The following is a 23,452-nucleotide window of genomic DNA, read 5'->3' on the forward strand; positions in this document are numbered from 1 at the left end:
TTAGTTCACGATTAAACAATAGAGTGGTACCATCATGTGGCATTACTAGGCATAGCTTGGAAAAAACCAAGACTACAAAATCTACTAGCCAGAGAACTAAAAACTTACTAGCTGACGGCTGATAGTAAAGATGATTAAAATCATCTCCACCAGGCAGATTCTGGTCAGAAGCTTGACCTTACAACCAATCTACTGGGAATGACAGGGAGACTTCTAGAATTCCTATCAGGGTGCTGTCCCTAGACCTTGCTCTAAACTCCAGCTTCATGCCTGATAATATGAAGCCACATCTTCCCTTCCAAATGCATGAGAAAGAAGGTACTTATCCTATAGCCTCCTGACTACTGAACTGGAACAAAGAATAGCATCGGATACTGAATTTCTCTATAGCCTCTTCCTGTGTGGAAGATGATCTCCCACCCTACTCTAGACTGCATTTATTGGTTATCTTCCCCCAACTGTAGCTCCAGAGCTTTCTTCTGCCACTACTAGGCTGGAACGTTTACTGATGCTATTCAGAACTCCGTGTGCAACCGTGACGTTAAGTATATCAGTTCCACTCTACTGTTCCTTGAAAAGCTAAGAGCAGCAACAGAAATTCTAGAGTTGTCTGTCTTCATATTTGGGAAGACTGCAAAGCAATGGGTCACATTTGGAAGATTATCATTATAACCATAAAGACTAGAGATCACGGTTTTAATTGAAAACTTAAATTCAGCAAAAATTTAGGGCAGAAGCGTAGTAAAAAGCATGACATTCCATTCTGCCACAAGGCACACCATCCAGAAATAACCAGGGTTAGAATCTCAAATTACATTACTTCAGGAAGTAATGCCTTCAAGAAAATACTTTCAAGATTGGCAGGTACTAAATAACCTCTAACTCTCACAGATGTGATACACATAGAGAAATACTGATTTGGAGAACTGCAATTTATTATATTACAGAGTGACACCATATGCCAACCTTCAGGTATGCGGTCTAGTGAAAGTAGCTGACCTACCCTTATGTATCTGGACACCATGATCCAGAATATATGTATTTTTCTACAATTTTTCCAGTTCAGAATCTGGACTATTATTTGCTATGTGACGTCATGCACATTTTTTATTTGAGCCACTGACTTTCAAAGTCTTTCCTTTTGAAGTTTGTTAATCTGACAAAGACAGTTTAGCAGGTTTGTGTGGTTTTATATTCACATTTATACAATTTTCGCAAATACATATCCACAAACCTGATCCAGATCACTGAAGTTTATTCTTTGTTTAAGCCTTTCTAATTCTGCCTGCTCTGGAACAGACATCTGAGTCATATATCTAGTGTGAGGAAAACTATGAAGAGTCCTTGTCTTCCGCCGTCCCATTCCGGGTGAGGACTCTGGAGATATGTCATTAGTAAGCCTTGTTTCACCTTCCCCACCAAATTTTTTCTTGTTTTTCTCTGAAGACCTGTTTGCTTTCTTCTGTTGACCCCCCCAGTCCTTCAGAAAAGCAGAAAAAAAGCATATTTATTATCTCTTTATTGAAAAAAGATATGGTTTACTTCAGTGAATTGGAGTTTGACTCAATTTTAGAATTACAGAAAAAACAAAAATGCCAAAACCTACTTATATTTAAGCAATAATTTGAGAATCACATTGGATAATATAGTTTTCTCCAAAGCATGAATAATAAGTAATCTGACAGGAAGTTTGGTCCACTTAACCTTTTTAGCCTTCAGAAGTATTTTTTCACTTGAAACAAAGCTACACTAGCATTTTTCTTCTACTCAGTCTTCAGCGGGTTATAATGCTTAACCTTGAGGGCAAATTCCCACTTATGGCTTTCAATCAAATAGTATAGCTCCCCCGCACCTCCCACCCCCAAAATGGTTTACACATTAGCTAGATTTGCGACTCAGTTTTGATAGGCCACCTCTTGACCACGGATGATCATTCATATCAGCATATGGCTCTTTCAAATCTACGATGTTTGTATCATACATTAGTGTGCTGACTTTTGTTTCAGTTGGACACATGTATTTAGCTTTATGAACAGAATGTAAGCAACTAACTTCTCCTATAGTATTTTGTTTGACAATTTTTATGGTTTCATATCCATCCATCACTGCAGTAGAATCTACATGTCAATTTTCACCTACAGTATGATGTGACAATTAAAAAGTTAACATGAAATCATACCGTATTGTTCAGCCGGTCATCAAAGCTCTCATTGCCCCAGCTAGGCAAGTCCTGATCATTCATGCCTTCCTCAAAAGGACCACCTCCTGTTGCCATGGTATGCAGTCAAAAATGCTATAAAAGAATTATAGTTGATACAAAATGCAAAAATTAGCAATTCAGAGAAAAATCAAGACAGGTGCTATAACTAAACATTCTCACAGAAGTTGTAAATAAGTTATTAGAAAGTAAACCTCATATTGTTCTATTATAAAAGAACAGTACAAATTAAAAATATTTTAGTATTCCTCACCTTGGGTAATAAAGAATACAAAGGTATAATAAGAAATTTTAGTTCCTGGAAACACAATAAAGAATGCAATACAGCAGGGGTCGGCAACGTTCAGCACGCAGCTCGCCAGGGTAAGCACCCTAGCGGGCCGGGCCAGTTTATTTACCTGCTGACACGGCAGGTTTGGCCGATCGCGGCCCCCACTGGCCGCGGTTCGCCGTCCCGGGCCAATGGGGGCGGCGGGAAGCTGCGGCCAGCACATCCCTCGGCCCGCACCGCTTCCCGCCACCCCCATTGGCCCAGGACGGCGAACCTCGGCGAGTGGGGACCGCGATCGGCCGAACCTGCCGCGTCAGCAGGTAAATAAACTGGCCTGGCCCGTTAGGGTGCTTACCCTGGCGAGCCACGTGCCGAACGTTGCCGACCACTGCAATACAGTAACATCAGGTCCACAGTGATGTCAGTCTAATATGTCTTCCAAGAATTAAAAGTTTCCTATAAAGAATGTATTCAAAGCAAAATGTCCTTCATTCAATACTAAAATATATCGTAACAGAGCACTGAAAGGGACACTAGCTAACAATCAGTAAGAGGAATTCCTTTTCCTTGCTATACCACAAATTACAAACATTTAGTTAGAGAATGCCCTGGGTTTTATCCTAAATATTGTTTATAGAAAAATAAAAACATATGAACCACTATATTTTTGTATTTAGCTAGGAAATAGTTTTGCTAATGTAAGATAAACTAAGGGTCTGCATTAGAAACAAATCTGAAGTTAAATTAACTCTGTCAATAGTTAAGGAAATCACTTCTGCCTGAGTTTAACTAGTTTTGATAGAAGCAACACCCACTTACATATAGCTAAAGAAAATTAGGGGAAAATATAGTAGCTTTTTAAAGCCGAATCCTTAGCTTATCCTGTTGAGTGTTGGTATGAAAGATCACAAACCATGTGTAATCACATATACTGTAGTGCTGCGAAACCAAATATGCACAATACAAGAATAAATCTGTAGTCAAGGTACCTGTGACACACGTTAACTGGGTTGAGCAGGAAACCAGTTCCTTTCACCCACACTGATATTCATATAACAACCACCTTCAATTACAGAAGTGGAATATCGACACACTTTTGCAAGTAATCACTTTCCAATATAGCCCAAGCTGTCAGGTGAAAATTAGGACCATGTTCTGAAGCTATCTTATGCAATACAATGTGGTGTTATTTTATTTCTTCTGGTGCTAGTCAGAACTTAGTAGCTCAGATAGGAGACCAAAAAAACCAGAAGGTATATAATACTGGTGGGTCAGACATTCATCCCCATCCCAGACCACTAATTCCAAAACCCACATTTTCACATCACAGATAATGCACACTATACTGTATGTGCAGAGGTCATCTGTGTTTATAAGTTGGCTACCAACACTTTTATACTCATTTAACTGTGTCCACATGAGGGTGTTATACTACTTTCACTTTTATTGCTATAGTTAAAGCAGTACAACTTCCATGTGTAAAGAAATCCCTAGTTCACCTCTGCCTAGGCACAAACTACATAGCTAGGTTAATTTACAAAACAAAAAAATTAAAATATCATAAGCATGTATTACTTTTGAAAACAGTTTTCTAAATCCATAGAAGGAACAAGCACTAAACAGATTACAAGGTTTGCAAGCAAAACTATCTTTGACTTTAGCTTTTTGATAGCTGAGATATATGTGACTCTGAGCCTCTCAATGCCCCTGTCTAGCAACAACTGTTGCCAGGCCTGACAAACTCACTACACAAAGCACACAGTTACAAGATACTCTTTGGATAAATATTGTAAGGTACCATCTAAAAACTGATGATACTCTAGTCATTAATATTTTTGCATGATGCATCTACAGTTAGAATGTAAAGAGTTATGTAGGTGTGCTGGAAATACGTTACTAAAATATGTTTAGACCAAACAATCCAAGTAGAACTGGTTTGTCCTAAACAAAGCAATGTATATTGGTCGGTCCACTGTGGTCAGGCTTTACAACCAAAAGACAATGAAAGTATATTGCATGTAAGGTACACAGAATGATCAAACAGCAGGAAGAAGCACCAGCTTGCTTGAAAACACACAGTAGGACCAGAGTCTGAATTCCAGGGGTCTTCTTCATGGCTCCTGAGGCAAAGATAATGAACTCTGGGGAATATAAGGAGCAGCAAAAGAACATGCCGGTTATCTATCACTTAAGGGACAAAGAGGCCAGCTCTCTTTAAATTTGTGAAACGTGAGTCCCCCAGACACATGGGTGAGGACCCAGAGAACTGACTGTAATATGTGACAGGTTTCAGAGTAGCAACCGTGTTAGTCTGTATCCGCAAAAAGAAGAGCAGGAGTACTTGTGGCACCTTAGAGACTAACAAATTTATTACAGCATAAGCTTTCGTGGACTACAGCCCACTTCTTCGGATGCATACGAAGAGGTGGGCTGTAGTCCACGAAAGCTTATGCTCTAATAAATTTGTTAGTCTCTAAGGTGCCACAAGTACTCCTGCTCTTCTTTTTGTAATATGTGAGAATTTGCCTGTTTTAGACACTAGAAAGCAGCTTATCTTTTTTTTTTAGTTGTAATCAGTTGTAGTTCTACTATCCTTGCTTAATATCACTTAAATCTCTGTCCTCTATTAATAAACTTATTTTTAGTTTTTACCATAAAATCATCTCAGTCCTGTGTATTAAATTGTGGGCCTCAGATAAACTAACAGGCTTTCATGTCTCTTTGAAGGAAGCAGACTTGGTAATTCTGGTGACTGTCCAGTGACTGCGGATGGATACTGCAGAGAGAAGCCACTGGGCAGCTCGGGAACTAGGGTTTACTGAATGTCAAGATTGGCAGAGTCTCAAGAAGTTTGCTGATAAGGTGAACAGCTGGGGGGTAGCAAAGAGCTAACAGATCCACCAAAGGTGTCTTGCTGAGGCAGAAAGGTAACAGTAGCTTTTGGTTCTGGGCTCTGCAAGGATTGTTTCACAGTATATGAAAGACCTGACAAGATCAACTAACGACAGCTCCAATAAATCAAGGTGAGCACACACCTAAAATGTACACTATTCACATTTAACAGCACTAAAACACTGTTGCTGGCACCACATGAAAGAAGTCTGAGCAGGAGCAGCAGAGACATACTACTCCTCTGATGGACTTTCCTGCAAGGGTATTTCAAGAATTGGAGGGAGGAAAGGATGCTAAAAAAAGGACTAAACAGTGACTTTGATGGGAAAAGTAAAGACTTTGCCATGCAAAAGTATAATCACCTAAACTTATGTCTCTAGAGAGGGCATTGCACCTGGTGCTATAAGCAGATGTCACCACCAATGGCATACAAGTGAGGAGGAAAACAATATGTCATCAAAAAATGTATTAAAGATTTTTTCAAGAGACCTCATTTCAAATCAATACGCTCTATCAACACCAAGTGCAAACACAGAATAAGTTTTAGCTACAATGTGCAATTAAGGGCAAATCCACTGTGAATATATACAAGACTTGACAGTGTAACAACCATTTTATCCTGACCTATGTCACTGGCCATAATGAGTTCATCTTGGCAATATTAAAAACCATCTGGTTTACAATCAAACTAGTTAAGTATATTCTTCCCGTCTGACATTATACAAGTTGTCTAAGTCTAGTATAAGATTACATCACAACAGCCAATTTTTTCCAGTGTAAAAAACAATGGGCAATATTGATCTTAGCATCTACCAGAAGTCAGATGCAGATCAGATACATTTTTATTACTACATAAAAACTCCTGTAAGGATTGAGTATTTCCACTTAAGTAAGACTTCTATGACTGCACATAGGCCAAGATCAGTTCAGTTACACCTGTGCAAACTTCTGAAATCTTAAGTAACTCTTCTCTCCTATTTACCAAAATTTTAGTAGCATTGGGACTTTTAATCCTGGTTTATAGCATTCACTAAATCAACTGGACTACTTATATGCTTAAACTTAAGCATGTGCTTAGGCACCTTGCTGAATCATGGTCCAGGCAGCTTATCATATTCTGATGATTTCCTACATTTGTTTTTAAAACGTTTTCTAATAAACCCGCATCCCTATTGGACTCACTTACATAAATTCTTAGAAACTGATGCCAATTATTGGTTATTTTGAGATAAGATTTTTTTCACTAAGATGAGCTTTAAGAGCTATACAATTCTTCCAACTTCTTTTTTCTGATTAGTTTGTTTTAACTAAGACCACATGCAGCTCTTTTCGAATAGTCAATTCAATAACATTTCATGCATGGGAAATTAAGTTCAGCTTTTCTTGGCCTTTTACTTGGTGTGTTATTTTCTTTCACTTTACTTCCTAGCAGCTATTTGCAGGAGAGATTTGCTTATGAAAGTTTTGCTGACCTGTTATTCTCCCTTTGTGTTTCCACCAATCTATCCTCAACAAAAGGAAATCTTACAAGGTAGTGTTAATATCCTATGCGAACCTGCTATCCTTCAGCATAGAGTCATTAATCTCCACGAATTAATTTTTTTTTATTACAAGGGACTTTAATGAAATCACATTTGTCTGAAAAATTCATACCTACAACCGTCACAATATCCAATACTAGTATAACTGAACAGTTAGCCAAACTAACACCTTTTATGTTTATTTTCTCTGGGTTTTTGGTGACACTTTGCATACGGTCAGTTTCACCATTTCCCATTGGTCAGTATCTCCCTGGAGGAAGAGCCCCTTACAAGCACTAACAACAAAGAAGAAAATAATTCTTACCCAGTAAAAGTTTTAAAAGAAAAAGAAAAAAATCAGGCCATTCCAGTTAGTGGATAGTCTATCAGAAAAATGGTTTGTTAAGCTAATTTAAAAAAAAAAATCCGAAAAATTTCAGGCTGAGAATGTTCATTCATTTTTATCATCAAATAGTCACAGAAAGCCAACATACCAACTCCTCATTTTACCAGCATCTGCACTAATGATCCATACCATCAATTTTGTATTGTATAGATATAAGACAATCCAATATCAAAACTGCTGCTCCTATTAGATACACTGGCAATGATCAAATTGTGTAAAGGTACAAGTCCGGGTAACATTTGGCACTAGAGCAAACCAATGCCAAGATGTAACCTTTTATTTTAGGCCTTTTATTTTATTTTATGCACAGTTATAACCTCAACTGTGACTGGGTCAAGTTATGAATCAGTCTCTTGTCAAATTTTAAAGTATCCATTTGAGCTGTAAACGCTCAAAATGTTCAACATTTATAATTTGAAGGGGGGGGAAATCAAATATTCTGCACAAATCTTCAACTCAGAAGTTCTGAAAACTAGAGATTTTAAAGGGACAACATGAATTTAAAATCTAGCCACTTAAAAAAGATAAATTAAAAGTAATTTCAGGTACCACAGACACTTCATGAAGTTCCCTTCTAATCTCCAGTTTTGCCATCATAGTCTGTTGTTATTGGGAGATCCAGGCAACTGAGAAAGCTGGCTATACATTAAACTGTCTAAAGCAGTGTTGCCAACCCACGATGTAAACAAACAAAAACCCAGAGAAATAGTTCTCTAATCTCTTTCAGTTGACAGTCATATCCTCACATGTATCACAAACAACTGTGAACAAAAACACTGCAGCAGGAATGCTACTTGAACGGTGAGATGTCATAAGAACGGCCGTACAGGGTCAGACCAAAGGTCCCTCTAGCCCAGTATCCTGTCTACCGACAGTGGCCAATGCCAGGTGCCCCAGAGGGAGAGAACCTAACAGGTAATGATCAAGTGATCTCTCTCCTGCCATCCATCTCCACCCTCTGACAAACAGAGGCTAGGGACACCATTCCTTACCCATCCTGGCTAATAGCCATTAATGGACTTAACCTCCATGAATTTATCCAGTTCTCTTTTAAATGCTGTTATAGTCCTAGCCTTCACAACCTCCTCAGGCAAGGAGTTCTACAAGTTGACTGTGTGCTGTGTGAAGAAGAACTTCCTTTTATTTGTTTTAAACCTGCTGCCCATTAATTTCATTTGGTGGCCCCTAGTTCTTGTATTATGGGAATAAGTAAATAACTTTTCCTTATCTACTTTCTCCACATCACTCATGATTTTATATCTCTATCCTATTCCCCCCTTAGTCTCCTCTTTTCCAAGCTGAAAAGTCCTAGCCTCTTTAATCTCTCCTCATATGGGACCTGTTCCAAACCCCTAATCATTTTAGTTGCCCTTCTCTGACCCATTTCTAGTGCCAGTATATCTTTTTTGAGATGAGACCACCACATCTGTATGCAGTATTCAAGATGTGGGCGTAACATCGATTTATATAAGGGCAATAATATATTCTCCATCCCCTTTTTAATGATTCCTAACATCCTGTTTGCTTTTTTGACCGCCTCTGCATACTACGTGCACATCTTCAGAGAACTATCCACGATGACTCCAAGATCTTTTTCCTGATTTGTTGTAGCTAAATTAGCCCCATCATATTGTATGTATAGTTGAGTTATTTTTTCTAAATGTGAATTACTTTACATTTACCCGAATTAAATTTTATTTGCCATTTTGTTGCCCAATCACTTAGTTTTGTGAGATCTTTTTGAAGTTCTTCACAGTCTGCTCTGGTCTTAACTAGCTTAAGCAGCTTAGTATCAGCTGCAAACTTTGCCACCTCACTGTTTACCTCTTTCTCCAGATCATTTATGAATAAGTTGAATAGGATTGGTCCTAGGACAGACCCTTGGGGAATACCACTAGTTACCCCTCTCCATTCTGAGAATTTACCATTTAGTCCTACCCTTTGTTCCCTGTCAGTGGCGGTGGTGCTGACACGCTCGATACCGAGCGGCCAGGCACAGGAAGGGCCCCAGCTGAAGTTCGTTTTCATTATGACCGCTATTCTAGGCCCAGGCAACGGCACCCAGGACCTACCTGCCCTTCAGCCGCTCCGAGACCCCAGCGCAGGAAAGTTGCAGCGGGGATGGAGGAACCGAGTGGGTCACCCTGCAAGGTGGGGAGACGGTTAGTAGGGCGGACCCGCTCCTTCCCAGCGGCAAACCCGGCGGGCGGGCTCCGCGCCAAGCACCGCTGGCAGGGAAGCGTCGGGCGGCCGTTGCCCGTGAACGCGCAGCGTCTCCTTGGAGAAACGATCAACATACCCTCCCCCAACACCACCTCCACGCGGCGGGAGCGACCGGCGCAGCTGGCCGGGCACGTTGGGGTGAGGAACCGCTGCACAGAACCGGCGGCCCCCTCCCCTCCGGGAGAGGGCGAGCCGTCGGCAGCCGCTTTATCTGCCACGATACTGGCCGGGCAAGGCGAGTGCTACGCTGCTCTCCCCCACCGACGAGGGCCCGGCCGAGTGGGCTGTGAAGACCAAGGGCTCCACACAGGCCCGCCCCAGCTCTCCCTTCCGCGGCGCCTCAGAGGCCGCGAGCCAGGCAGCGAGAGGCGGGCTCCCCGCGGGGAGCGACAGGGAAAAGGCCATGCGGGGAGAAGGGAAAAATGCGGCCGCGGCGCCGCTGGAATAAGGGGGGGGGGCTCCCCTGGGGAAGGATCCCGCCTTGGGAGAAGCCCCAGATAACCGAGATCGGGGCCCTCACCCAAGGGCGCTCCCCGCCGGACTCGGGCTCCCAGACCCTGGCGGGGCAGGGGTGTTACCTTGGCAGCAGCTCCGCTGCCGTGGGCCTCACGCCCTGCGGCACCGACCGGGCCCGGTTGGTTGGGAAATGGGGGGGAAACAGAGACCCTCACACGCAAGCCTCAACGGCCACCTTCGCCGCCATTTTGGTTCTCCCCTGTACGCGGAGGCGGGGCGGACGGATACACACCGTTACTTAGTAACCTGCTCCGGAGATGCTCTTCCCCGCGTCCCCCCGCGGCAGCGTAAGGGCACGTGACTGAAGGCTGGAGCAACGCGCTTTTTTCACGCTGTTCCGCTCACTCGATTCCTGGCGGAAATCTTGGGACAGCTGAATCGAGCCAGTGCCTCAAGAATAACCAAAACTACAAATCCCGGCATGCCATGCGTGACCAATCGGGGTCCAACCACTTAGGAGCAGACCATGGTGGGATTGGTAGTTTCATTGAGGACGACAATGGGTGCGTGGGGGGAGATAGACAGACAGACACTCTCCGATCGCAATGCATGCTGGGAAGAGTAGTCTTTGGTTACAGTGCTCTAATAAGGGTCAAGAATTGTTTTGTTGTCACTCGAAAGCCAGGAGTGTCTGCTGAGTCAGGTGTTCCCATCACGAGCAGGGTTGAGAGCACTTTTTGTTCAGCATGTCACTGGTTCAATCACCACTGGGATTCAGAGTCTCTTATCATCCAGGTTTCAGAGTAGCAGCCATGTTAGTCTGTATCCGCAAAAAGAACAGGAGTACTTATGGCACCTTAGAGACTAACAAATTTGTTAGTCTCTAAGGTGCCACAAGTACTCCTGTTCTTATCATCCAGTTTTTAAGTTCTCAGCCATTTTGACTTGATGAATTACTGTGACGGGTTTGATCACAGAAACCCCCTTGGGAGCTGCCACCCGATGTGCAAAGACTACCCCTACTCCTGTTTTCCCTGCCAGCTCAGGACTCCAGCACCCTGTCTTGCTGAGCCAGCCACTCCTGTCTGGCTCTAACACAGATCCAGGGTCTGAATCACTTGTCCCAAAGCTGCAGGTTTACCTGAAACCAGCTCACAGAAGTGTGCTTGTCTTTAGCACTCAGATGCTCAACTCCCAATGGGGTCTAAACCCAGATAAATCCGTTTTACTCATAAATTGTTCGCCCTCTATAACACTGATAGAGAGATATGCACAGTTGTTTGCTCCCCCAGGTATTAATACATACTCTGAGTAAATTACTAAATAAAAAGTGATTTTATTAAATACAGACAGTAGGATTTAAGTGGTTCAAAGTAGTAACAGACAGAACAAAGTAAGTCACCAAACAAAATAAAATAAAATGCGCAAATCTATGCCTAATCAAACTGAATACAGATAATTTCCTCACCAGTTCCAGAGTGCTCCCTTTTACAGGCTAATCTCCTTTTAGCCTGGGTCCAGCAATTACTCACATCCCCTGTAGTTACTGTCCTTTGTTTCAGTCTCCTTCAAGTATCCTGGGGGGGGTGGAGAGGCTCCTTCTTTAGCCAGCTGAAGATGAATTACACTGGTGCAATGCACAGCTATAGTATGAAGATATGTATTTATCCCATGCCAAGAGTCTGATACCACTGTGATCTCTGATGTAACTCAACTAATTACCCCACCCTTACTCAACGGCTAATGTTTAGTAACAGAGGGGTAGCCGTGTTAGTCTGAATCTGTAAAAATCAACAGAGGATCCTGTGGCACCTTTAAGACTAACAGAAGTATTGGAGCATAAGATTTCATGGGTGAATGCCCACTTCATCAGCTAATGTTTATGCATACAACAGTCCCATGGGTTGTCTGGGAGGAGACTGCACACATAGCGGATTACAGGGCCTAACTGTTTCTTCAAAACAATACAACCAGCCCATGCAGTTGCCCCAAACTCACATTCCCTCACCCTTACACACATCATTATTCACCACTCACACAAATCAAAACAAATCTTCCACGATTGTCACTTTCTACATGTATCACTGAAGCCTAGACTGTGTCTCAAGTCTGTGTGAAGTGACGGATACAGCAACAAGTATGATAGAGAGCTAATTTTGGTTAGAATATCAGCAAGTTCAATCATCACTGGGCTTTGCAATTTGTTACCATCGAGTTTTTAAATTCTCAACCATTTTCAGCTATTTTACCACCTGACTTTATGAATTACACCTGTGTGATAATGCAGGCTTTCAACAACTCGTACTGCATATTGATCTAGCTCAGGGGTTCTCAAACTGGGGGTTGTGACCCCTCAGGGGATCGCACGGTTATTATGTGGGGGGACATGAGTTGTCAGCATACACACCCCCAAATCCCATTTCACCTCCAGTATTTATAATAGAATTAAATATTTTTTAAAAATGTGTTTTTCATTTATAAGGGGGGGTCACACTCAGAGGCTTGCTGTGTGAAAGGGGTCACCAATAAAAAAGTTTGAGAACCACTGATCTAACTGCATTACAGGTGTCCTAAAAAGGAAGGAGAATTGTTGGGATTGTGCCCTTTGTTTACTTCTTTATGGTTATATATAAAAGAAATTAAACATTTTTTAGATTTTAAATTCATGGCATACTAATAGGATCATGACATCAGTCATCAAGTGTGAGAAGTTATTTTTATTTAGACTAATAGAGACATCAGTTTAAAGTGCATAATTAGATTTAAAAAAAATTCATCTTCTCTCATAAGTCACACATAAAATGATAAATAAAAGATTAAAGAGAAAAATCTTCCTTTCAGCACATGTAATTTGTGCATTTATCTGCACATTGTGTATAGTCTTTTTTGCTGTTTCCCCTGTTGTGTGTTTTGTTTTGTGTCATTTGTAGGTATTTTTACACAGCAACAAGAGAAAAAAACAAGACAACAAATTTTCAGGCCCTCATTGTATATCATAAAGAAGTACACACTCACACACAAAAGCACATAGGAGAGAACTCTATATCTGTTTATACGTAAATAGTTACATAGTCTTAAGCGCCATCTATTAACATATACCTGTGTTTTGTAAGATCAATAACACTTTGGCTTCCTCTCTGCAGCTCTTTACATCAGTTCTTCACGCCTACCACCTGTTGGTCTACTTCATACAAGGTTACTTTTAATATGCTATAACTCCTGCTAAGGTGTGCTGTGGTCTCTATCAGCCACATCTCTGTATTAAAAATAAGATACCTGGGGTGAAATGTCCAACATCTAGGCATCACTGACATTCAGAAAACCCCTGCTCAGTTGCTGCCAGGCCCTATAGGCACCTTAATTCCCTATGTGCTTAAGTTTCTGCCATTAAAATCCCCAAAGTGCTTAAATTTTGGCAGTCGGGCACGTGCTCAGCCACCTAAGTCCTGATGCTGCCCAACTGCTCCGTGCTTAACTCACATTCACAAACTGAGTGTTCCTCTGCCTGCTATGCCTTTGGGGCCCAATCCCATAGACATACTCAGAACACATCTAAACCCACACTAAATGTCTGCTGGTGGTGCAACCCCCTCTTATGTCCTTTAGACCAATGGTTAGAGCACTCACCATTTGTGTTTATATAAGCTTTTCCCAGAGTGACAGGTGATATAGTAGCCATATGATATCCAGGTCCCTAACTAAGAGCAAAGGTTGCAGCTCAAGAGGGGTATCCCATCATGAGTTGATCATACCTCTACTACTCCCAGAAGTAGGGAAAAGGGGCCATGAATTCCTGAGCCTATATTACCTGAGACTCCCAAAGCAGGAGGCTCTAGGAATTTGTTTGTGGTTTACTGTTGAATGCTGATCCCGTGCAGTGGGTGTTTTCTTTATGATACATTAAAAATATGGTAAAGGAGACTTACATTGTTACTAAAGCCTTCATCACCTTATTTTACTTTACACTAGCAAAAAAACAGCTGCAGGAAGTTATTTTCCATGGCTCATCAACTGATCCCCTTTGTGCAAGAAGAACACAAGGACCAGAAACTCTGTGAGGCAGCAAATCTCTTGGATTTTTATGGCAAATGTCCCCACAGCAGGTAGGGGCATAAGGGTATATTCCTCTGTTTCCATAAGTGAAATCACTTAAAAAAAAGAATATGCATCAACTTCCTGTAATAGATCATGCTGGTTTGTACCATTACCATCTGTATAAATATTGTGCAACTAATAATTTCAGTTTAGAGCATGTAACAGATACTTGTTAAAATAATTCCGCGTCTATTACTTGAGTAATGTCTTTTTCTCCCAACTCTATTGCCCTGCATGGATAAACAGTATTATACTGGAAATGGTTCAGATAAAGAGATGTACTATGTTGTGACAGAGCAGTATCTCTTGTTGTCCTGCAGATGGCAGCAGCATCTAGCTCAGTGGTTGTCAACCTATTTATCATTGTGGGTCGCATATGCAGCTCTGTATGTGTTATGTGGGCCACAATACTACCTGTACATCTAAAAAAAAATAATGTTTAGTATTTGTTATATGACAGAAATATGATTCAAATCGATATAGTGTCTTTCATTTCAACACCGGCAAATGTCTACCAAGAACATTTTAAAGTAGCTAAATAAGTAAAAACATTAACTGTTAAAAATTAATTTACTGTACATGGCATGGTGTATTGCCACCCTCACTTCCGTGCTGCTGCTGGTGGTGCGGCTGAACTGAACGCCCAGAGAGTGCGGCTGCGGAGCCTGCTTGCAAAGATGGGGAGCCCTGTCGGGTGCATGGGACTGCCCACCATGCACCCAGCCCCCCTGCTAGGGACTGTCCTCCATTCACCCAGAATCTAGATCCCGCAACACTGGGCTGGCACAAATGCCTGTCCTGCAGAGACAGGGTGCCCTATCCAAGGCAGAACAGCTCCCGCCCCCATGGACTGCCCCCTCCAGAATCCAGTCCCCCACCCAGGGACTGACCCCCTATGCAACCAGCCTCCCACTTAGGGACTTCCCCTCAGCACCCAGCACCCGACTTAGGGACTGCCCCCAGCACCTCCATTTCCAGGTACTGTGCTCCAGTATCTAGCTCCTCATCCAGGGACTGTCCCCAGCCATTAGTCTCCCCACCTAGAGTCTGTCCCCCATGCACTAGCTGCTATCCCTGCAGCCCTAGCCCCCTGACCCTCTCCCTGCACTAGGGTTGCCCAGCGTCCAGTTTTTTACCGGAACGCCTGGTCAAAAAGGGACCCTGCTCATGGGGCCATTAAAAGGGCAGTCACGGGGTCTCTGCTAACTGCCTCTGCCCCAAGTGTTGGCTCCACAGCTCCCATTGGCTGGGAACCTGGCTGGGGGAGGTACCTACAGGTGTGGGCAGTGCACAGAGCCACCTGGCTGCCCCGGTGCCTAGGAGCCGGACATGCTGGCTGCTTCCAGGAGCTCCCTGAAGTAAGCTCCGCCCAGAGCCCACATCCCAAACCCCCTTGTGATAAATGAAGTAGGGAGAGGATAGCTCCCTTTTATGAACACCCAACCAGCCAGTTAGCTGTAAAATCCCTTTTGGAATCTGTTCTCTGCTTGCTTTACCTTTACCTGTAAAGGGTTAACAAGACCACAGGTAAAAGAAAAAGGGTGGGCACCTGACCAAAAGAGCCAATGGGAAGGCTAGAACTTTTAAAATTGGGAAAGAAACTTTCCCTTTGTCTGTTGTTCTCTGGAGAAGGACACACAGAGCAGCAATGCTATGTAAGGCTTGAACCAGGTATGAAAATTCATCTTCCATACCTAGCAGAAATTATTTGGATAGGGAATGTTTAGTTAGACACAATCAGGTTTATTTTTTAATTTGTCCTTTGATCTCCTCTGTGCTAACCCTTGATGCTTTTGTTTGCTTGTAACCTTTAAGCTGAACCCCCCAAGGAAGCTAGTTTGGGTGCTTAATTTTTGGAATTGCCCTTTTAAAATCTAGCAAAAGCCTAAGTTCCAGATGTATTTTTTTCCTTTTTGTTTTTAATAAAATTTAGCTTTTTTAAGAACAGGATTGGATTTTTGGTGTCCTAAACGGTTTGTGCATGTGCTGTTTGATTAGCTGGTGGCAACAGCTAATTTCCTTTGTTGTCTTTTTCAGCTCTTCCCCGGAGGGCGTGTGTGAAAGGGCTTGAGGGTACCCTACAGGGAGGAATTCCCAAGTGCTCCTTCCTGGGTCCAAGTGTGTTTTTTGGTGTGTGGGTTTTTTTTTTTTTTTTTTTTTTTTTTGCATTTGGGTGGTGGCAGCATTTACCAAGCTAAGGTCAGAGAAAAGCTGTAACCTTGGGAGTTTAATACAAGCCTGGAGTGGCAAGTATTAATTTTGAGAATCCTTGCAGGTCCCCACCTTCTCCACTTGGAGTGACAGAGTGTGGATTCAGCCTTGATACCCCTCCTGCACCCCAACCCTCTATTCCAGCTCTGAGCCCCCTCATGCACCCCAAACCACTCATCCCCAGCCCCAACCCAGAGCCCACACCCCCAGCCAGAGGGTACACCTCATCCCACACTCCAACCTCCTACCCCAGCTAAGAACCTGCTCCCACACTCCAAACCCCTTGGCCCCAGCCCAGATCCCCCTCCTGCACTCCAAACCCCTCATCCCTGGCCCCACCCCAGAGCCTGCACCCCCCAGCTGGAGCCCTCACCCCCTTCTGCACCCTAACCCCCTGCCCCAGCCTGTGAAAGTGAGTGAAGGTGGGAGAGAGCAAGTGACAGAGGAATAGGGGGCCTGCTAAACCCAGGGTTGTGAGTTCAATCCTTGGGGGGGCCACTTAGAGATCTGGGGCAAAATCAGTACTTGGTCCTGCTAGTGAAGGCAGGGGGCTGGACTTAATGACCTGTCAAGGTCCCTTCCAGTTCTAGGAGATAGGTATAGGTAACTTTGGTTGGACATATTCTTGGAAGTTTCATCAGATGACATATTCTTCAATTAAAGATTAATCTTTAATTCCTGGAGATTCCAGGACAATCCTGGAGGGTTGGCAACCCTACAGAGGAAGGGGGTGTGTGAAATGAGCAGGGGACAGGGCCTCAGAGAAGGGAAGGGGCTGGGCAAGGATCTTCAATTTGTGCAATTAGAAAGTTGGCAACCCTACCCTGCACCCTAGCCCACTGCACCCCATCCCCATCCCCACTGGTCTCCTACCTCAGCTGCCCATAGCTGAGCAGTGCAGCCTGACCTGCCCATCTCCCTCTGCAGTCCTAGTCCCGGGAGCCTGCTCCAGCCAGGGCTACTGGACCCATGATCCTGTGGGGTGGGTGGGCACTGAGCACCCTGGCTTCCTACTGATGCTGCTGGGCCTGATCCTATGCAGCCCCATTTTTGCACCCCCCTACCAGCCCTGTGCCGGGGGCAAGTGACCCTCCCACCCCACCCTAGTTATGGCCCTGCGGATGTCACATGAGCCACAGCTGTAGGCTGACTGGGCCGCAAGTGGCCTGTGGGCCGCATGTTGAGAACCACTGATCTAGTCACATTCACATTCTCTAACTATCTGAAATAACAATGTAGAAATTCGCTAAATGGAAACAGAAAAGAAAAACAAAAAGAGAGAGAGAGAATTGTTAACTTGTAAAAGCCACACAGATTTCCTCCCTGATCCCAAACAAAGAACTATACCATGAAAGAAACAAAACAAAAACTAATATACCTTATGAAGAAATGATCACAGCCAGGAGTTCATATGAGTTTGTCCCTGTTTTTATTCAGTCCACTTTGAAGCTAAATTAATTAGGGAATTCTCAATTTCTATTCTTTCTGCATTATTATAGATAGCAAAAAGAGATAGTTCCAACATTTGAGATTCCATTCTAAAAAGAAAGCATTGAGGGGACTATTTTAAAATTGGAAAATTAAAAGAGCATCTGATAGCAGCCATTCCTGCACATTCCATGGACTAACTGCTTTCTTTACACCTTATGGCTTTGATTTACATCAAAAAAATATGTCAACATTAAAGTATTTAGCATATAAACCTATGTTGAATACTTCAAAGCCACCCTAATTTTCATGTCCATATGTGCTCCTATTTTAATACGGAAGCAATCTGCCAAAATGTGCAGCACTAAAGAGTACATCTGATTGAAAATAAATGTGTTCTCTTTAGCAGTTACATTGTCTTGGGCTCACACCCTGGAGATGCATGTTGACTTTGTGTATTAACACGAGTTGTCAAAACATGTCACATTGTAGCAATACAGAGTTAAGTAATTTCACAAAGTACCATGGAAGTTAACTTTGTGGTGTGATACTGTATACTGCATACTTTACTGAAGCAATAAAGCATGCAATACTGAGCCACACATCACCATGGGTAAGTGTGAGGCAATGGGGTACCATTTAATCAGTTCAGTAACTTTCACTTTTATAAAATACTGCATGCACTCAAATTTCATGTGATGTGTTACTTATATCCAGGTATTTTATTTGCATTTTACTCCCCAATAGCCTTCAAATGCTACATGCTATTGATATTTATAATTTACTTGTTCACAGGGCCAGCTCTGGCTTTTTGGCCGCCTCAAGCAAAAAAAAAAAAAAAAAACAGGGCGGCCAGAACAGCAAAGCAAAAAAAAAAACAAACCCCTGCGACGCGGCCAGAGCGCGGATGCAGGGGGACCGGCTGGGTTGGGGAAGGGGGAGGGGGAGGGGGAGGGAGCGGATGGGAGAGAGAGAGAAGGGGGCGACCAGGGCTACAGCAGGGGCACTGCCACGCGGCCCCTCCTGCTGCGCTGCCGCCTGCCGCAAGGGCTCCGCTCCAGTCGGCGAGGAGGGAAGGAAGAGGACTACCCTACAGGGCAGCTGGAGCGGAACAAGAACAACAACAAAAAAAAGTGGCCGTGCCGTCCTAGGATTGGGCAGACTGCCGCCTCGAACAGTCTGTCGCCCCAAGCACCAGCTTGCTCAGCTGGTGCCTGGAGCCGGCCCTGCTTGTTCATCTTCCATTGTTGGGGAGAGATATTTTAGGTGCCTCTTACCCAAGAAAGCCTGTGCAATTATTCTTAAAGTGTGCAGTTGCTTTTATGAATCAGTTTTTAAAAATGAACAAATACTTGTAGTAATGAATCTCATATATGTAAATCAAATTTAAACTAGTGAACACATGGACATAAAAGTTAGGGTGGCTTTGACATGTTTTGATTAGATTTATAATCTAAATATTACTGACACATTTCTAACATAATTGCTTACTTCATACTGTCCTTTGTTGAACTGCACTGGCATGTTTTGATGACATACACTTAATCTCGCCATATTTCTTCACTCAGTGGGGCTACGGCTACAGTGTGCTCAGTTCTGATGGTATGAAGAGATTGCAACAACTCCACAGTTAAGGTTGCAACAGGACTCTATTATAATGCTAATTTCTGTCCCCTAAAACAAAAATGCTCACTCTTCTTAAAATTTGAAGGGAAATTTTTAGTAGAAGGGAGAATTTTTCTAGAAAATTTGAAAGAAAGTAAGACTTAAAGCTGAAAATACAGTCAAATTATAATTCTGGAATTACTTGGTAAATAGTTTCCATCATATCTACAGGAGAGTTTTCAAGCAAAGAAAATAAAAAGTAATAATTAGCATTTTTTCAAAAAGTAGACATAGCCCTTGATTGCTACATCCAGCAGAGCAAAACAATGTCGATAATATTTTCATTGATAATATTAACATATAAAAATTCACGTGTAATTCCCCCCCCATCATCAATCTATCCTTCTCATGGAAACAACTTGCTACTTCTTGAATGTTGGCTAAAGGGACAGCCCTATATTAAATTGAAGGAGAAACAACTCATTCCATTTCTGAAAGAATTCTACCCAAGGAAGCCAGTATTCAGTTATAAGAAGTATGGATTTGATCTCCAGGGAGATATGTAACATATGAGTTTTTGCAGTGATGCCACCATTTAACTTAACAAAGACTATGGGCCAAATTTAATGGTGAGGTAAATTATGGGTTAACTACCATGCTGCTGAGTAAGTGGATATGTCACTAAATAAGTATAAACACCGAAGAGTAGGGATGGAGGAGCAGGCATGCAATGGCAGTAAGACAGAACTGGTGGAGGCAAGGTGCTTTATGTTATACCTTTTTATACTCTCCTGTTTGTTTTTTTCTGATACAACCACCACCCTTCCACCTCCTCATATGAATTACCACTTATTTTCACCCACATACTGATATAACTTAAACCACTTTTGAATTTGGCCTATTATTTGTTTCTATTGGCTTTGTGCACTTTGAAGCCATTTCGCATTTCACTTTCAGTTCAGCAGGAATGAGAGAGAGTCAACACACACTTTGTGCACCAGCAAGAGTGCCTTACATTAATATAGCTTATTTTGTTTTGTAGCTGATTTAGTTAAATTGCTGTATGTAAATCAGTTTCAGAATCTCCACATAAGGGAACAACTCCCACTTAACTAACGTGGATTCTATTTAAATTGTTACATAAACTGTGAGTAGATCAGCCCTAAAAGGAAAAAAATATGTTTTTTCAAAGTATGCTGTTTTTCATAAATATGACTCCAAAATACTATATGGAGTATAAAGAGTTGTTAACTTTATTTAGCTATTTAAAAATTATATCTGCATTTTTACTAACAATCTAATTGTTAGGTATTTTTGGTCACATATAAAGGACTTTGAGTTTCTAGTCACTCTAACTGTTGAATGACAGGGCAGCATATTATATATGATGATTCAAAATGAGGCCTTATACAAGCTAGAGTAGCGGTTCTCAAACTATGGGGCAGGCCTCCCAAAGGAGGCGCAAACAGTGTGCTTTTTTTTTTTTTTTTTTTTTTTTTATTGAAGAGCTCTGGCTGTCAGCCCTGGTTGGCTAGGTCTCATGCAGAAAAGTTGTGAATACCTGGGAGGTGGGAATAAAGGGAACCAGCCAAAGCCCCAAGCACGGTCTCTCCTTCCCACCCAACTCCACTCCCTCACTGGTAGGCAGCCCAGGCTTGGGCTCTCCTTCTCTCTCCCTTCAATCCCTCACCAGGAGACACTTTGAGCTCAGGCTCTCCTTCCCCCACTCCCCAATCCCTCATCTGGAGGCAGCGGGGCTCCGGCTGTCAGTCCCAGGGTGCCAGCAGCAGCACAGAAGTAAGGGTGACAATGGGGCACAACCCTTACTTCTGTGCTGCTGCTGGCACGGCACTGGCTTCAGAGCTGAGTGCCCAGCCAGCAGCTGCTGCTCTCTGCTCTGCCTTCAGAGCTGGGTGGTGATATATGTACTTGGAGGGGGTAGCGTAAATGACTACAGACACAAAGAAGGGGGACCCGATCAAGTAAGTCTGAGAACCACTGAGCTAGAGCAATTTTATGGAAGTCAGTAGAGTTGTACCACTTACATCACATATGGTAATTTAGCCAAAGGGGGAGGGATAGCTCAGTGGTTTGAGCATTGGCCTGCTAAACCAGCAGTGTGAGTTCAATCCTCAAGGGGGCCACTTAGGGATCTGGGGCAAAATCAGTACTTGGCCCTACCAGTGAAGGCATGGGGGGTGGACTCAATGACCTTTCAAGGTCCCTTCCAGTTCTAGGAAATAGGATATCTCCATTAATTTATTTATTTATCAGGGCTGAATTTGGTCTGTCTTGTGTAAAAGTGAGACTGTGTCTTTTAACATGTCTATCTGCTATGCACACGCTCAAAGCATATATGTGCTTTTATTCATGAAATACATTTATGATGTTGAAATACAATATTATTCTGTTAAATAGCAGCTTCTTTGTTGTGATAATGATCTAAGCAGGCTTTAAACGTGCAAGGTTAATGTTTTAGTCATTCTCTAATCTACTTCATACATGCAAAACTTAAAGGCTGTTTTTTTAAAATTGGACTCACAATGATTTTAAGTTAATAGGAAAAAATTACAAAGCTGAGGCTGGCAGATCTGATTTAAATTATGTGCTGTATCAGTTGCAAATAAATTACCTTTTTCAAGATATGATTACTACATAAAAGTGATAGAAGCAACAAATCATTAATGGTGTGAAATACTAAAAAAATACATTAATCAAAGAGTACAAAAGTATTAAGGAAAGACAAAGATCTTTTTGCTTTGATTAATCAGATTTCGGCATCCAGAGTAAAAAATACTTTAAAAATATAATCTCGGCTAAACTACCAAACATTCTAGCCACTTCTTATAAAGGCATTTTTGTTACTGGCTCAGCATATGTGTGTAAGACAATTTGAGAATCCTCTTGCTGGATATATAATACTGTATGTCCTTGGGACACAATTTAAAATGTGGTTTTAGCCGACTTTAGAATCAAGTCCATTACATGTTTTATCTTTATTCTGGACATTTCACAAACCAAAAAAAAAAAAAAAGCCATGAATTGTGTAAACAAATTAATTCATAACAGATGGAGTAAAAGTAAATTTTGGCATGCACAGAGCTACCATTTCATGCTTGTACAATCTTTGACCCATACATGTTTTTACATGACAGCTGAAGGTGATTTGAAACTTTCCAGGCTGCCACATAAGAAGAGATGAAGCTCCATTTTTTATAAATGGTGCTTAACACTTGCATTATAGCTTATCAGAAAAAAAAAAAAACCTCCTAACAATTCAGTTTACCTAACAAATTCTTGTCTGCTTGCAGCCTCTTTTGAGTTTGAGTGACAAATGGCTGACTTTATGAACACATTCATTATCTTGGACCTACTGATTTTACAAGCTCTTGAAATTCTTCCAGATAAAATACTGCTGCAGCAGCAGCACAGCTAAAAAGGCTCATAACATGAAGAAAGACCCTCTGCTTTCTTTGACTGAAGTAATTTCTTTTAAACATCGACATAAGAAAATAGGTGGCTTTTTAAAGTTCTATTGGCCTTGAAGTTGACTGTCAATTCACAGCATGGATTGACTGATGTCACCATGCACATGAGAAGTTTAAAGTTTTATGAGATTTAGCATAGAAGTGAGCAACAGCGATATAATTTTTGTAATTGATTTTAAGAAATGAGCTGAGAGATGAGTGAGTAATTCACGGTGTTTGACGAATTTTCCCTCATGTCTGGTTGTAAGTTGTCGAAGAGTAGCTTATTCATAGACTTGGGTGGCCAGATCATTAACTGGGTAAACTGGCATAGCCCCACTAAAGTCAATGGAGTTTAGCCAATTTACACTAGTTGAGAGTCTAGGCCTGGATCCGCAAAGAAACATACATGGAAAATGTATGTTCGTCCAGCTCTAAATTAGACCATAGCAGTATGACTATGTCCCAACAAAGTCAGTAGGCTCATGTGCCTATAAGATGTCACTAAAACAATAATAAATGTTCCCTGTGTTTGTTCATCATAGTTAGAATGTCCTGCCTTGTATCAACCACTATTATCTGTCTCTAGCCCCTTTGGCTCCCTCTACATTACTTTGTTTGTGTGTTTTTGCAGACATTCCTTACTCTCCCAGCTCTACA

General features: G+C 42.2%; 2 protein-coding genes across 38 annotated transcripts in view; one reads left to right on the forward strand and one right to left on the reverse strand.

Annotated features, from left to right (window-relative positions):
* Positions 1 to 10,581, reverse strand: part of PCM1 (pericentriolar material 1) — an 82,747-nt gene extending 72,166 nt beyond the window's left edge. For 6 of the 33 annotated variants that reach the window (XM_065597987.1, XM_042841951.2, XM_042841949.2 and 3 more), the window contains exons 1-3: positions 10,109 to 10,276; positions 2,180 to 2,293; positions 1,235 to 1,480 (exon numbers count right to left, since the gene is read on the reverse strand). In XM_065597987.1, the coding sequence (XP_065454059.1) occupies positions 1,235 to 1,480; positions 2,180 to 2,275 (342 nt within the window). In that variant the 5' untranslated portion in view covers positions 2,276 to 2,293; positions 10,109 to 10,276. Of the gene's footprint in view, positions 1 to 1,234; positions 1,481 to 2,179; positions 2,294 to 9,379; positions 9,452 to 10,108 lie in introns of all 33 variants that reach the window. The other 27 variants (XM_042841957.2, XM_065597983.1, XM_065597979.1 and 24 more) reach the window with 13 other exon arrangements.
* A 1,414-nt stretch (positions 10,582 to 11,995) lies between these two features.
* Positions 11,996 to 23,452, forward strand: part of FGL1 (fibrinogen like 1) — a 56,435-nt gene continuing 44,978 nt past the window's right edge. For 2 of the 5 annotated variants that reach the window (XM_065598013.1, XM_065598014.1), the window contains exon 1: positions 11,996 to 14,089. In XM_065598013.1, coding sequence (XP_065454085.1) covers positions 13,986 to 14,089 — 104 coding nt within the window. In that variant the 5' untranslated portion in view covers positions 11,996 to 13,985. Of the gene's footprint in view, positions 14,090 to 15,654; positions 15,753 to 16,118; positions 16,212 to 23,452 lie in introns of those variants that run through there. The other 3 variants (XM_065598016.1, XM_065598017.1, XM_042841941.2) reach the window with 3 other exon arrangements.

The sequence above is a fragment of the Chrysemys picta genome, chromosome 5, assembly GCF_011386835.1.
Source record: "Chrysemys picta bellii isolate R12L10 chromosome 5, ASM1138683v2, whole genome shotgun sequence".
In the NCBI taxonomy this organism is placed as follows: Eukaryota; Metazoa; Chordata; order Testudines; family Emydidae; genus Chrysemys; species Chrysemys picta.